We start from the raw sequence: 14,665 nt of genomic DNA, 5'->3' as shown, positions 1-14,665 counted from the left end.
ACAGTATGGTCCACCCTGAGAGTCTATCTCAAAGATGGAGCTATCGTTACTCATAACTGTGTTAAAGGGTTAGTTCACCCAAAAATGAAAATTATGTCATTAATGACTCACCCTCATGTCGTTCCAAACCCGTAAGACCTCTGTTCATCTTCGGAACACAGTTTAAGATATTTTAGATTTAGTCCGAGAGCTTTCTGTCCCTCCATTGAGAATGTATATACGGTATACTGTCCACGTCCAGAAAGGTAATAAAAACATCATCAAAGTAGTCCATGTGACAACAGAGGGTCCGTTAGAATTTTTTGAAGCATCGAAAATACATTTTGGTCCAAAAATAGCAAAAACTACGACTTTATTCAGCGTTGTCTTCTCTTCCGTGTCTGTTATGAGCGCGTTCACACAGCACTGCAGTTTAGTGATATCCGGTTCGCGAACGAATCACTCGATGTAACCGGATCTTCTTGAACCAGTTTACCAAATCGAACTGAATCATTTGAAACGGTTCGCATATCCAATAAGCATTAATCCACAAATGACTTAAGCTGTTAACTTTTTTTAATGTGGCTGACACTCCCTCTGAGTTCAAATAAACCAATATCCCGGAGTAATTCATTTACTCAAACAGTACACTGACTGAACTGCTGTGAAGAGAGAACTGAAGATGAAACACCGAGCCGAGCCAGATAACGAACGAAACATTGACTCGTTCTCGAGTCAAGAACCGTTTCTGTCGGACGCGTGCGATTCGAGAACCGAGGAGCTGATGATACTGCGCATGCGTAATTCAGCGTGAAGCAGACTGACACACAACGCGTCTGAACTGAACTGGTTCTTTTGATGATTGATTCTGAACTGATTCTGTGCTAATGTTATGAGCGCGGGTAAACTGAGGGCTTGAATCAAGTGCAATCATCGCCAATGAAGTCATTACGTCGAGCTCAAAAGAACTGGTGAACCGTTTTCTTCAACCGGTTTATTGAATCGAACTGTCTGAAAGAACCGGTTCACTGAAAAGAAACCGAACTTCCCATCACTACTGGTGATCCAAAAACCGATGCAACCGGTTTCTTGACTCGAGAAAGAGTCAATGTTTCGTTCGTTATCTGGCTCGGCTCGTGTTCATCTTCAGTTCTCTCTCACAGCAGTTCAGTCAGTGTACTGTTTGAGTAAATGAATTACTCCGGGATATTGGTTTATTTGAACTCAGAGGGAGTGTCAGCCACATTAAAAAAGTTAACAGCTTAAGTAATTTGTGGATTAATGCTTATTGGAGATGCGAACCGTTTCAAATGATTCAGTTCGTTTTGGTGAACTGGTTCAAGAAGATCCGGTTACATCGAGTGATTCGTTCGCGAACCGGATATCACTAAACTGCAGTGCTGTGAACGCGCTCATAACAGACACGGAAGAGAAGACAATGCTGAATAAAGTCGTAGTTTTTGCTATTTTTGGACCAAAATGTATTTTCGATGCTTCAAAAAATTCTAACGGACCCTCTGATGTCACATGGACTACTTTGATGATGTTTTTATTATCTTTCTGGACGTGGACAGTATACCGTACATACATTCTCAATGGAGGGACAGAAAGCTCTCGGAGTCGGACTAAATCTAAAATATCTTAAACTGTGTTCTGAAGATGAACGGAGTTCTTAATTTTTTGGAACGGTATGATGGTTGGTCTTTTGTGAAGTGATTTTAATATTTGGGTGAACTAACCCTTTAAGGAGGAAAAAGCCTCCATAGGTAATATATTCAAAGTGGTTCAAAATACATAACATACCACAGAAATAACACTAAATTTATATATCGATGTGTTTAATCATTATTAATATTATTTCATTCTGTTTTGTTTTAATTGTTTTGTTCAATCTATTTGTAAAGTTTATGGGGGGATTGGAGAATGTGGACTTTTATTATGAAATAGAATGAATTGCTCATTACAATCGTCACCTTCAAACCCCGGAATCAACTGAGAGAGCGTTTAATAGCTCATACTGTAATTGACTGTCAGTTCATCCTCTGAAAGTTCGTGGAGTCGTTTGTTGTTGTTTCTGATACAAAATGGGAGCCTGTATGGCTTTGTGTTCTCTCGCGAGCTGTGTAAGTGTTCTGGTTTATGTTTCATGGTTTAGCTAACCGAACTGCTACCCAACAGCGTCTCTAAATTGTTAATTGTACCGAAAACAAAATAATATAACTAAGAAAAAAAAATAAAAAACGTAATAGACGCCGATATTTAACTAAAAAATGTGTGGTTTCGAAAAGTTGTACGCTGAAAAACAACAGTACACTGAAGTGTGCTCATAATTTGCATTAAGATTAATTATAGATGATCCTCCATGGCTTCCTGACAAATAACAATGACATTATTATCTGAACCATTTATGGAAATTATACAGCAATGCAGGGGATGATATTTCAGTCAAGCCAAGCCAGCTGTTAGGCGAATTGTTTTTGTATAATGTAGTCTTTGGTGTGATTTGGTCTTCTTGTAGTTTCGATGTGTTTTATTTGAGATGATTTGCTCATAATCAGGTTATACAGGTTTTCAGTTTCGCAGTCAGTTTTTGTAATTGAGGATAATAATACTGTTTAAACTGTAATAATGTCCCTTACCCATTTTCAAAGAACTGAAACGTACACATCAGCTTAATACTGGAGTGTAAAAGTGAAGGTCTGACTGCAGTTTGAGCTGAAAATCTTGGTAGGTTGTTCAGCTGACCAGCTACTCCCAGCATGAGTAACGGGTTTGAAATGAACATCTGTTACAGTAGGCTCTGCATGACTGGGTTTATAAGAGTCATTTCCTCACTGTTTCCTGCAACAAATCAACAAAACAACACTTCTTCCTTCTGCGGTCATATTCAAATTAGGGCAAGAATGTCATGAAAATGAGTAGAATACTTTTGTAAGGGAAATTCACTTACAGTTTCAACTAAAGGAATTGTTCAAAGAGGCCAGAAAAAAAAAATTAAAAATCATTTGAACAAATGTATTTATACATGGTTCAGATTTACACACCCTGTAGGTTCTCATTGTCAAAGCCTTTTTTTTTTTTTTTTTTAGGACAAAATAACATTTTTATTATTCCAGGTGCAAAAAAAAAATTGTATATAAAACTATATTTTATCATTTTATTTTTATTTATTTGAAAAATGAATGCTTTTATAGTTATTCGGAGTAAAAGATGCATTAATTTGATCAAAAGTGACAGTGAAGACATATTGTTTAAAAATATTTATATTTAAATAAATGCCATTCTTTTAAACTTTCTATTCATCAAAGAATCCTGAAAAAAATGTATAATGTATTATGGTTTGCACAAAATTAGTAAGCACCAGAGTTTTCAGCATTGCTAATAATGAGAATTGAGCATATCAGAATGATTTCTGAAGGATCATGTGACACGGAAGACTGGAAAATATTGTCCTTTTAGTCACAGGAATAAGATATTTTTTGAAATATATTAAAATGCAAAACTTAAAATAGTTACTTTAAATGTTAATAATATTTAAAAATGTTACTGTTTGTACTGTCTTGTTTTGTTTTTGTCAAATAAATGCAATCTTTGTGAGTGTAAGAGACATCCAAAACATAAAAAAAAACTCACAACCCCAAACAATCTTTATCAGCACAATATATATTAAACTGTATAATGTTCCGCAGATTCTTTTGTGAACTATGGCAATTTAGCAATAAATGCTTGAACTGGTGATATAATTGCGCTTTCTCTTACTCCCTCTGTGTTACAGGCCTCGTGTTTGTGTGGCTCCGCTCCATGTCTGCTCTGTGGCTGTTGTCCTTCTTCCAATAACTCCACCGTCACTCGGCTGCTCTTCTCTTTCTTCCTTCTGCTGGGGACACTGGTGTCCGTAATCATGATCTTGCCTGGCATGGAGACGCAGCTCCGCAAGGTGGGCCCACCATCAGTCTAAATTTGCCTCACTTGTGCTTTCATTGCAGTGTGTTAATTTTCTGTTTTTAATGTCTCTTCAGATTCCTGGCTTTTGTCAAGGAGGAACCACAATACCAGGGATCGAGAACCATGTCAACTGTGATGTGATTGTAGGCTACAAATCAGTGTACCGCATGTGCTTTGCTATGGCATGCTTCTTTTTCCTTTTTTCTGCAATCATGATTCGTGTAAAGAGCAGTAAAGACCCTCGTGCTGCTATTCAGAATGGGTAAGCCCTTTATTTTTATTTATATACCCTTACATTATTATGCTACTGTTGTTGTAACATTTACTAAATTAATTGAAAATGACTATTTTGTCAGGTTCTGGTTCTTCAAGTTTCTGATACTTGTTGGCATCACTGTCGGAGCCTTTTTCATTCCGGATGGAACATTTCATGATGGTACAACTATTCTGTTAACAGCACATGATAGAACAATTTCCATTTTCATATATTCTCATAGGGAAATAAAAAAGGCAATGACAACATGGCAAAGATGTTAATCTCTAAATGCAGCAATAGTCATGATAATGTTATTTTGGGAAGCCATTGTCATAGCGCAGGGCTAAATTTCAAGGGATGCAGAAAGCACCTAGTCTCCTGCAGGGAAGAAGTCAATTACTTTTTAATGACTGTTTGAAGGTTATGAGATGCATGGGAAAAGACCGTATTAAAAGTGGAATAGGATGTTATTATTTTTTTATAGCATATTACATTAGCCGTCAGAACACGTTGTCACTGTCTTCCCAGAATTCTCATGGTGTGGAATTAAAGATGCAGCAACATTGTGTTCAGAGATCACGGGTAACTTCCAGAACAAGATCTTGACATTAGTATGTTTCATGTGAATTTAAGTATGAGAATATGGGCCCTTGAGAGAAGCATGTTTTATTTAAGCATAGTTATAAATAGTTTAACATGTTCACCCAAAAACTAAAATTCCCCATGTGTTGTTCCAAACCTGTGTGTCTTCTGTGGAACACAAAAGAAGATATTTTGAGAAATGTCCCATTGTTGTTTTTTCTGTCTGTACAATAAAAGTCGGTCACTAGAAACGTGTCACTAGAATATCTTCACTTGTGTTTCGCTTAAAAAAAGAAAGTCATACAGGTTTGGAACGACATGAGGGGGAGTACATGATGATAGAAGTTTAATTTTTGACTGAACAATCCTTTTAAAACTTTTTTCTGTGTTCAGATTATTCTGATATATACCTCTTTGAAAAGCTTTCACACTCAATGTCTCTGTTGGTAACTTGTCTCTTGCAGTTTTTATTGAAAGCATCTGATGGTACACACAAGAAATTAAAGCCCTGCAGAGTTTTGTCCCAGCCCTGCTTCAACACACATACCATGTAGTTTTCAAATAGTTGGATGAGGTGTGTTTAATCAGGGTTGAATCTAAACTCCGCAGGGCTCTGGCCCTCCAGGAATTGAGTTTGACATCCCTGCATTAAATTGTTCAATAGTTACAGAATATTTATATTTCAAATGAACACTGTTCTTTTCACTTTTTAAAAGAAAAATCCTTGATTTAGATTTTGTGTTGTTGTTAAGCAAACTTAACCAGTAAGCATAAATTCTCTTCTTTTTTTAATGACAGTTTGGTTCTACTTTGGTATTGTGGGCTCCTTCATGTTCATCCTGATCCAGCTCATCCTCCTGATTGACTTTGCTCATTCCTGGAATGAGGTGTGGGTGAGGAATGCTGAGGAAGGCAACAGCAAGTGTTGGTTCTCAGGTACACAGAGAGAACATACACTGTAAGACATCCTGTTCATCATCACAGTAGTCTTGCGAACAGGTGTGTCCCAATCCACTCTTTCCGGAGAAGGAAACTATGAGACTATTTTCTATGCCAACAGGTTTGCTGTTCTTCACTATCCTGCATTACGCCCTGGCTTTTGCTGCAATCGTGCTGTTTTATCTCTACTATACCAAACCCGACAACTGCGCCGAACACAAGTTCTTTATCAGCTTCAACCTTATTCTCTGCGTCATCATATCTGTGGTTTCCATTCTGCCTAAAGTGCAGGTAAAAGGAAAGTACTAAAGCATGTCAGAGTGCTTTGTGTTCCCGGTCTCATCTCTGCACTGCTAAATAACATTGATAAAAGACCAAACAACACCATATTAAGCATATATTAAGCATATTAAGCAGCATTGAGTCCTTAAACGGAACGTCCATACGTCCTTAACGTAAAGCAACAAACAGGAAATGACAAAACTGCTTTAACCAGCTGTTCCTAAATATGCGATTGCCTCAGCACAGAAATCCTGGCATGAATGCTAATTTATAATAATGTGCATAAGAAATAAGCCTCTCTGTTGTTCTGAAGGTCATCTACTGTTGACATTAGCCTCCAGCTTTTTTCTTTGTAAGGAAACTCCTTTGTTTCCTTCTTTGCATACAGAATATCAGTGCTGGCCTGCCACAACAGACAAGCTTTTTTCACTGTGCCAGCCATTATGAAAATATGCGGTTTATATTCAGTTGTTTCTTATAAGGGTAGACAAAATCTGATGTATGCTTTACTAAATATTTTGCTTTATTTTTGTATGTGTTTGTAGGATGCCTCGCCTCAGTCTGGTCTGCTTCAGTCCTCTATTATTACTATGTACACTATGTACGTCACCTGGTCCGCCATGACCAACAATCCTAGTAAGTCACATGCAAAAAAAAAAACCTCAGAAAATATTTACTGTCTGGCCTTTTTTCTCTCTTTTCATTTTATGAGCTTTCATTTTGTTCCTACTCGGGTTGATGCAATTTTTGGTGAGTTTTGTGGTTTCATGCAAACCAGATGCTCAACCTTTATAGTCTCCTGATGCTTGTTACAGAAAGAGGCCAAATTACCTGTTAGAATCCAGATTATAAATTTAACCCACTATCCCCACGTTCTGTTATGGTCTAGTAAGTATACCTATTAGCAACCTAGATTATAAGCTCATCACTAGGTGTTTGATCATAGCCTTTCTAGGGAAGTATGTGATTTATTGCCATAGTTGTATTATATTATTTATTATGTTTCTGTTTGTTCACTTTTAAACCTTTCATTTGTCTGGCTCCACCCATAGATCGTGAATGTAACCCTAGTTTGCTCAGCCTGGTGTCCAATATCAGCACAACTGAAGCCATGCCCACAAGCTCCCCTGGGATGGTGCAGTGGTGGGATGCTCAAGGCATTGTGGGACTGGTTATCTTCCTCTTCTGCACCTTTTATGCCAGGTACATCAAGCAAAAACATTTTTGAACATGATTTTTGCTTCTTTAGTTGAGTTCTTGTTACTATCAGTGTTATTTAAATTTATGAAGACCATCTATTTCTACATCAGCTACTGTAGTTAACTGGTGTTTTCCATGCTGATTTATTGTACATTACAATTTAACATTCGCATCCAGCTGCACAGAGACATGGGTTGATTGATTGATTAGTGGTGTCAGATGCTGACACCTGTAGGCAGGGACCAAAATTATCTTTTGCCAAGCAGCAACTGTGAGTTCAATTTGACCTTGACAAGTAGAGAGTAAAGAGTTACTCACTCTTTAAATGGTAGCTTTGACCTTAAACGTGGTCAGGTCATAAATGTGTTATTTTATTAATTGTGCTTCTTAAAATCTAAAAACGGTTGTATTCAGTTTATGTCAACATTTCTTTAGATTTTTCAGAATCCTAAAGTTTTTAATAAAAAAAAAAATTCAAAATGTTTTGCGGGTTAAAATTAGATTTCGAATCCGATTTTTATTCATTTTCATTCAGACTTTTGAATGGCACTAATATATACTGTATTGTTTAAAAGTTTGGGGTCGTTAAGATTTTAATTTTTTTTTATTCTGAAAGAAGAATGCTCAACAAGGCTGCATTTATTTGATTAAAAACAACCTCTCTGCCTTTGAACTCTACCCCCAGTATAGCTCATAATCAATTAAATATGAATCTGAGAGAAGTGAACATCATTGTCATGCTAGTGTCCATGTCTTTTCTCTTTTCAGCATCCGTTCATCCAGTAACGCTCAGGTGAACAGGCTGATGCAGACGGAGGAGGGGAAGGGCACTGTGGGAGGAGAGGAGGTGGGGGAAGACGGACTGCGACGTGTCGTGGATAATGAAGAGGATGGCGTCACGTACAATTATTCCTTTTTCCACTTCCACCTCTTACTGGCCTCTCTCTACATTATGATGACACTCACTAACTGGTACAAGTAAGTGCTCATTCTTCCACTTTTTGATTCTGGAGTGAACCGAATATTTCATTTTTCATATTCTCTGAATAATGAAAATGGGCATCATTTATGTACCATCATGTTGTTCCAAACCTGTATGACAGTTTTTTTTTTTTTTTTTTTTTTTTAAGGATGTACTGGTCATTTTTTATGCAGTCACAAAGCATACAACAGAACTGCACCATAGACTAGCTGAGGTCTAAATAGTGATCTTTGTTTTTTATCTTCAGACCTGATACAACCACTCAGGCCATGCAAAGCACTATGCCTGCAGTGTGGGTGAAGATCAGCTCCAGCTGGCTGGGTCTGGGGCTCTACCTGTGGACGCTTGTGGCTCCTGTTATTTTCCCCAATCGAGACTTCAACTGAGCTTGAGTGGGTGAGATGCTCTCTCACCTATTCAAACTGCTCATGTTTGTGTTGTGTTAGAAATATTGCAAATCTTAAAAAAAATATCTCCAAAAACCATTAAATCACCAAGACTTAAAGCAATTCAAATCTGAAACAGATGATTGGTGACTAGTCTCATAGGGCTGGTAGGTACTTAGTCATTTAAAAAAAATGCATGGACAACAACAAAAGTATATGATGCCATGACAAGTATTTAAAAACGCAAAAATGACACCAAAGTCTGTTTCAGTTATTCAGTAAATTGACATGTGAGGATTACTGCTGTGCTGAAAGTTGCCATTCACCGCTAGATTTTCTTGTCTTCTTAGTATTGACACATATTTTTGAAAAGTAATATAGCTGCTCAAAAATGTCAGTTTGAAGTAATGCTCGAGTGAACAGCGTATTCAGTTTTCCTTTGATTCCTCCATCCTTTTATCTCATATTCGCGTCCTAAAGATCTTAAGAGAAAGGAGCTATACTGCAAGTAAAGGTAAAGTGAATGGACAATTAATGAAATGAGAAGCACCTTTTTGCTTAATGAATGATTCGCTGCTGTCTCCCTTCATGCACTGTTCAAATGTTTGGCGTCTGTAAGATTTTTAAAATGTTTTTGAAAGAAGTCACTTATGCTTACAAAGCTGCATTTGGTCAAAAATACAGTAAAACAATAATATTGTGTAAAATTATTACAATTTAAAAGAACTGCTCTCTGTTTTATTATATAACAAAATATCATTTATTTAGTGAGAAGCCTTTACTCTGGTTTTCAGTGACACATGATCCTGATTTGGTGCTTTAGAAACATTTATTATCATTATTAATAGTGAAAACAGTTGTGTTGCTCATTACTTTTGTAAAAACTTTTATTTAGCATTTATTTGAAATAGATTTTGTGTAAAAGTCTTTACTGCCATTTTGATCAATTTAATGCATCCTTGCTTAATGAAAGTGTTATTTTATGTCAAAACAATCTTACTGACCCCACACTTTTGAGCATTAGTGTACCTCTATCATAGGAGTCACTGTGTCTCCACACATGAAGGATATATGAATGAAATGACTTTTACTGTACTTGTCGCTTCTACCGTGTTGTTGATATCCTCAATAATTCATTTCTCATGGTCCTTAAGGGTTATTTTCACCTCAGTATGGCTGTTAGTATGTTTTATAAAGTCAATATTGTTAGTTTATCTTGTTTAGCATTAAGGTAACAGCATTACTCGTCGCCTTAATAGGTGCAAGCTACTCAAACCTAAGGCCACACATTTCCAGTGCAACAAATAAACTCAATAACTATCCTACAGACCGTCAACAAAGTGGTCCTAGCCACGAATTCGATTATGCATGATACTGCTGCTAGAAACCTACTCTACCTAAAGAAGAAACCTTTTTTTACAGTGATAGCATTTCAACTTCAGGGTTCAACTTCTTCAATGCATTGTACAGTAGACACTCTATAATATACAATTTCACTGCATACAATTTAGCAATGGGGAGAGAGGGCCGTGGGGGCTTGAACAGGGGGCCGTTTTCACTCCATGTCCTCTGTAGAGCCCCTGAAACTTGTGCATCCAGCAGATAAGCCCAATCCGACACACCCTTCACCCATACAGCTCACTCCACCGTGAGGTCACACACTCCGACCGGGGTCTCCCACACTGCCATGAACAACAGACTGTGCTGTAATATTAATCGCTGATCCAAATTAATATATTATGGTGCTGCCAGTCCATCAGAGGCACATGTTAGCATATCTAGCTTGTTGTTTAGCAGAATACTTGTGTAAAAGGTACTTTAGTGTGGCAATTTATTGTGGAGTAACACATTTAAATATCACTTACATATAAATTAACAGTTCAGGGCTGGGTACTGTGTTAAACATTTATATATTTAATGGGTAGATGTTGTTTCTGAAAACGGATTGTTTATCCTTCAGCCTGTGACACTTAGTCAGGTTTTTTTCTTTGTCTTTTTTCTTTTTTTATTAATTTGTAAGCATATGCTAGAGTAATGACATAAATGTTCTAAAAGTGACCATACATTTTTTATTTTCACTTTTTTTTAACACTGCTAAAAGTATATGAAAGCAAAATATGAAGTTGGCAAATTTCTTAACTCTAAGTATTGTAGGTGTGTCTGCCTCAAGTTATTCGGTATTGCCTGTGTTATGCTTGTGACATTGGACGAAACTGATTGTGAAGTATGTTCTGTATATATAAAGTATATTTGAACTTTTCCAAAAGTAATAGATTAACACAAGCATGACGGTTCATCTATAGTCTATTATTAGGAGCAACATGCAAGATTAGTAATTCTTCATGTGCCTTTCTAAGAAAACTTCTTATCAAAAGTGACCAGGTTAATTTCAGACCTATGAAAAAGTGCCTTTGCTGTTTTATAACATTTCATTTTTCATACCATGGACAATACTGCTCTTTTCATTATTTCAGTAGAAGTACTATTTCAGTGATATGGTGTTGTTCAATCTGTGCTAATGCTGTATATATTTCAATAAACTCATGCAAAGTGTTGGTTAGTCAGAGTCAAGTCTTTACGAATCAAATTAAAAGTCTTGCACTTCATTATTGGATGTAGACTTTATGCCAGAGCTGCTATTGAAGTTCAGGGCTCAACAATTATAACAATGTTTCTGCAGGCTTCACCAAAGATTTTTTTTTCTCTTTCTACACAATTTTTAATTAATTTTAAATTATCACAAATTTAAAATAATTCAAAAAATATAATTATTAAAAATAATTGTAATGATATCTTATGTATATTAATGCTATCTTATGTATATTTAAAATAAAATATTTTAAAGGGATTTTAATTTTTATATTTTAATATTTGTTATACTTTTTTGCTTATTTTGAATAATGTTGATCCCTGATATTGGATGTCAAACATTTAAATCAAGTCTGAAACAACAGAATGAGAAGGTAGTATTTGTATTTGTCTGTGTGCCCACCAGATGGAACTGATGTTCTGCTGATTTTATCTTCCATGCTATGAATGATATTTATTGCTCAGTATGGATGGTCATCACTGGTCGAACAATGTAGCCTTTAATTATTGATACTACTCCAGTTATGCAATTTCATATCAACACTATTTCAAAGATTAAAAAGTCCCATCAGTCACTTCAGATAGTGACACACATGAATTATTGTTTTTGCCTCCACTAATATGTCATTTAATCTGTTTATCTGTTAATGTTTTTTTTTTTTTTTTTTTTTCACCCATTGTAGTCTCAGTGCCCCAAACTGGCCTCATTGTCCATAAAACCCTCTTCCAGTTACAAGCAATAATCATGTTCATAATTGTGTAGCATTTGGCAGCGTTTACAGCAAAAAAGTTACTTTACTAGCAGAGAAAACTACGAAAAACAGGCTTGGAATCTGTTTCGAAAGTAGCGATACTAAAAGGGAGCGAGCTTCGTGAATTCCTCTCAGTACTGGGGATGTTTTTGTGCTTTTGGGCCTTGCAAATCAGGCCCCTCTACTCTATTGTGTGATTTATCAGTTGGCAGCTTGACTAAGCATAGATAATATTTGCTTATGCAAGAGTGTTTTACTAATAGTCTGATAAGTTTCTGCACACTTGTGTAACACTAGCGCAACAGAAGGACGGCTGAGTACTGTATCTGTAGGTCAGGGTTCCATGATTCTCTCTGTGGTTTTCCTTTAGAACCAGGTGGGTGTGAGATGACGTCAAGAGCTCAGTGCTGCTTTATTTACCCTCTGTAGGCAGGCTATGGGGTATTTCATCAAAAGCAATAAAGTTAAAATATTGAATGGCATAAAATGGAACATTTATAAAAGTTATTGCTATTTAAAGCAAATTCTAGGATTGGCCTTGCCCTTAAAGGGATACTCCACCCCAAAATGAAAATTTTGTCATTAATCATTTACCCCCATGTCTTTCCAAACCCGTAAAAGCTTTGTTCGTCTTCGGAACAACATTTAAGATATTTTGGATGAAAACCGGAAGGCTTGTGACTGTCCCATTAACTGCCAAGTAAATTACACTGTTAAGGTCCAGAAAAGTATGAAAGACATCGTCAGAATAGTCCATCTGCCATCAGTGGTTCAATCTGAATTTTATGAAGCAATGAGAATACTTATTGTACGCAAAGAAAACAAAAATAACAACTTTATTCAATAATTCGTCTCCTCTGTTTCTCTCCGCATCACTGTAGCACCATTTTGGAGAATATGAGCTGAACGCAAGCAGAGTACGCTCTTCTATGTAAAGTTGATTTTGGCTGCGGTAGTGGAGTATAACATTTCACATTGTCTTTGTCCTCATTTTTAATCAGGTCTGTCTCATAGCTGATGCCAGAAACTTTTGGTCAGCATCTTGGGACTCTGCCTAGTATGGAACAGAGAACTATGTATGAGCTTGGTGCCAACACGGTCAGAGGATAATAAATGTGTCAGTGAGCGTGTTTGTCTCTCTATACTTTTCAAACGGGGCTTTGCAGCTGTCCAGGGCCAGAACTATGTGTCTTTCTCCATGCCAGACTAAAACAAACTTGATATTAGATGAAATCAGAGTAAGCATGAAGATTTTACTATGAGAATGACAAATATTTTTTATCACTTAAATAATGCCACAAAATGAAATTCTGCAGTAAAACCATGTAGGAATAACTGGTTTGCTGGTGTTAACTGGCTTTCAAAAGTCTCCCAGTCCAGCCAACCTGGTGTTTAGCTGGTCTCACAGCTTGAACCCTCTAAAACCTAACATGTTTAACATGTAAAAAAAAAAGTGTTAGTTATCAAAAAACAATATTAAAATAATAAAAAGAAATGATTCTTTAGCACTAATTTGGCATAATAGAACGATTGAAAATTCAGCTTTACCAGAATAAATTACATTTTAAATTACATTATATTTAAATAGAAAACAGTTGTTTTAAATTGGAATAACATTTCACAATATAACGGTTTCTATTGATTTTTGATCAAAAATGCAGTCTTCGTGATTAAAATAGACTTCTTTCAGAAACAAAAATCACACTAACTGTTGAACAATGATGTGTGTCTTTCCTGTTTTCTCCATTAACATTTTAGAAACACCAACCTAATATGGTTAGCTGGTCTTTCAGGCTGGCCAGCTGGTTTATTTGATGAGTTCTGAGAGCTTGGGAGGCCAGTGTAAACCAGCTAAGACAAACAAACCATGCTGTGTATTCATCAGGGACATTTTTTAGTTTTAAAAAATTCTCTGTATAATGCAGTGTTCCTCCCTGAATTCTGAAGTAATGTGTTCTCACTGTATTATTTCCCAGCCCACTCTTCATCTAAAGGCTTGTGTTGTTCTCTCAGAGCTGCACGCGCAATATCTTATTGCTATATGAGAAACAAACTTTGGAAGAGGCATAAAAGAAAAATAACTCCCTTCATCAATTCATATAAACTACTTACTCCTGTCTGGAAACTCTCCCTTTCTGGCAGGCTTGCCTAACAATGAACAAGGGAGAGAGACACATCAACAAAATGATCTCACTCCCTCAGCACCAGCACACACACACTGACTCAGCAGTGCTGCAGGATGTTCTGTCTCTGCTTTGACCCTCTTTGCTCCTGAGTTCCCAGAGCCAGACTGGTAAGTGTATCTCCAGGGATCCCTTTGACCCAGTGTGAAATCACAATGCTGATACTCAGCTTGCTATCAATGGGATGTGACGTGCAGTTGTGCATCTTCACAACAAGTTTCACTAAAGAAATTCTGCATCAGTCGTTGTCATTGTCCGCATCATTAAAACTGTATATTTCAACATTTCAGGGACCATAAAACTGTCACGTATGCAGAGTACAATATTATTTTATTCATTTTGATAATCTGAAAAACCATAAGTTCTCTAAATGCTATCTATCTATCCATCTATCTATCTATCTGTCTGTCTATTCGTCCGTCGGTCCATCTATACATATTTACCCACCCGATAAACTGTGATTGTTCGCTTTATATATCAGCCAGATGCCTATTTCCTGTCTAAGTGGGTGGTTTACTCCAGGATTAGCCACAGCCACAGGATTATGCCCCATTGGTTAGCTTTGGGATGCTACTACTTTCCTAACATTT

At 36.6% G+C, this 14,665-nt stretch overlaps 1 protein-coding gene across 1 annotated transcript; it reads left to right on the top strand.

The window, feature by feature from the left end:
• The first annotated feature begins 1,939 nt into the window (after nucleotides 1-1,939).
• Nucleotides 1,940-11,104, top strand: LOC109107160 (serine incorporator 1-like). Its single transcript, XM_042772860.1, has 10 exons — nucleotides 1,940-2,102; nucleotides 3,755-3,916; nucleotides 3,999-4,186; nucleotides 4,281-4,360; nucleotides 5,561-5,698; nucleotides 5,823-5,992; nucleotides 6,529-6,619; nucleotides 7,036-7,186; nucleotides 7,952-8,161; nucleotides 8,413-11,104. Exons 1-10 carry the CDS (start codon nucleotides 2,064-2,066, stop codon nucleotides 8,549-8,551), a joined length of 1,368 nt encoding a protein of 455 aa, XP_042628794.1. The 5' UTR covers nucleotides 1,940-2,063; the 3' UTR covers nucleotides 8,552-11,104.
• The last annotated feature ends 3,561 nt before the right edge of the window (nucleotides 11,105-14,665 follow it).

Source organism: Cyprinus carpio, chromosome A16, assembly GCF_018340385.1.
Source record: "Cyprinus carpio isolate SPL01 chromosome A16, ASM1834038v1, whole genome shotgun sequence".
Taxonomy (NCBI): domain Eukaryota; kingdom Metazoa; phylum Chordata; class Actinopteri; order Cypriniformes; family Cyprinidae; genus Cyprinus; species Cyprinus carpio.
This window is presented reverse-complemented; position numbering and strand designations above follow the sequence as displayed.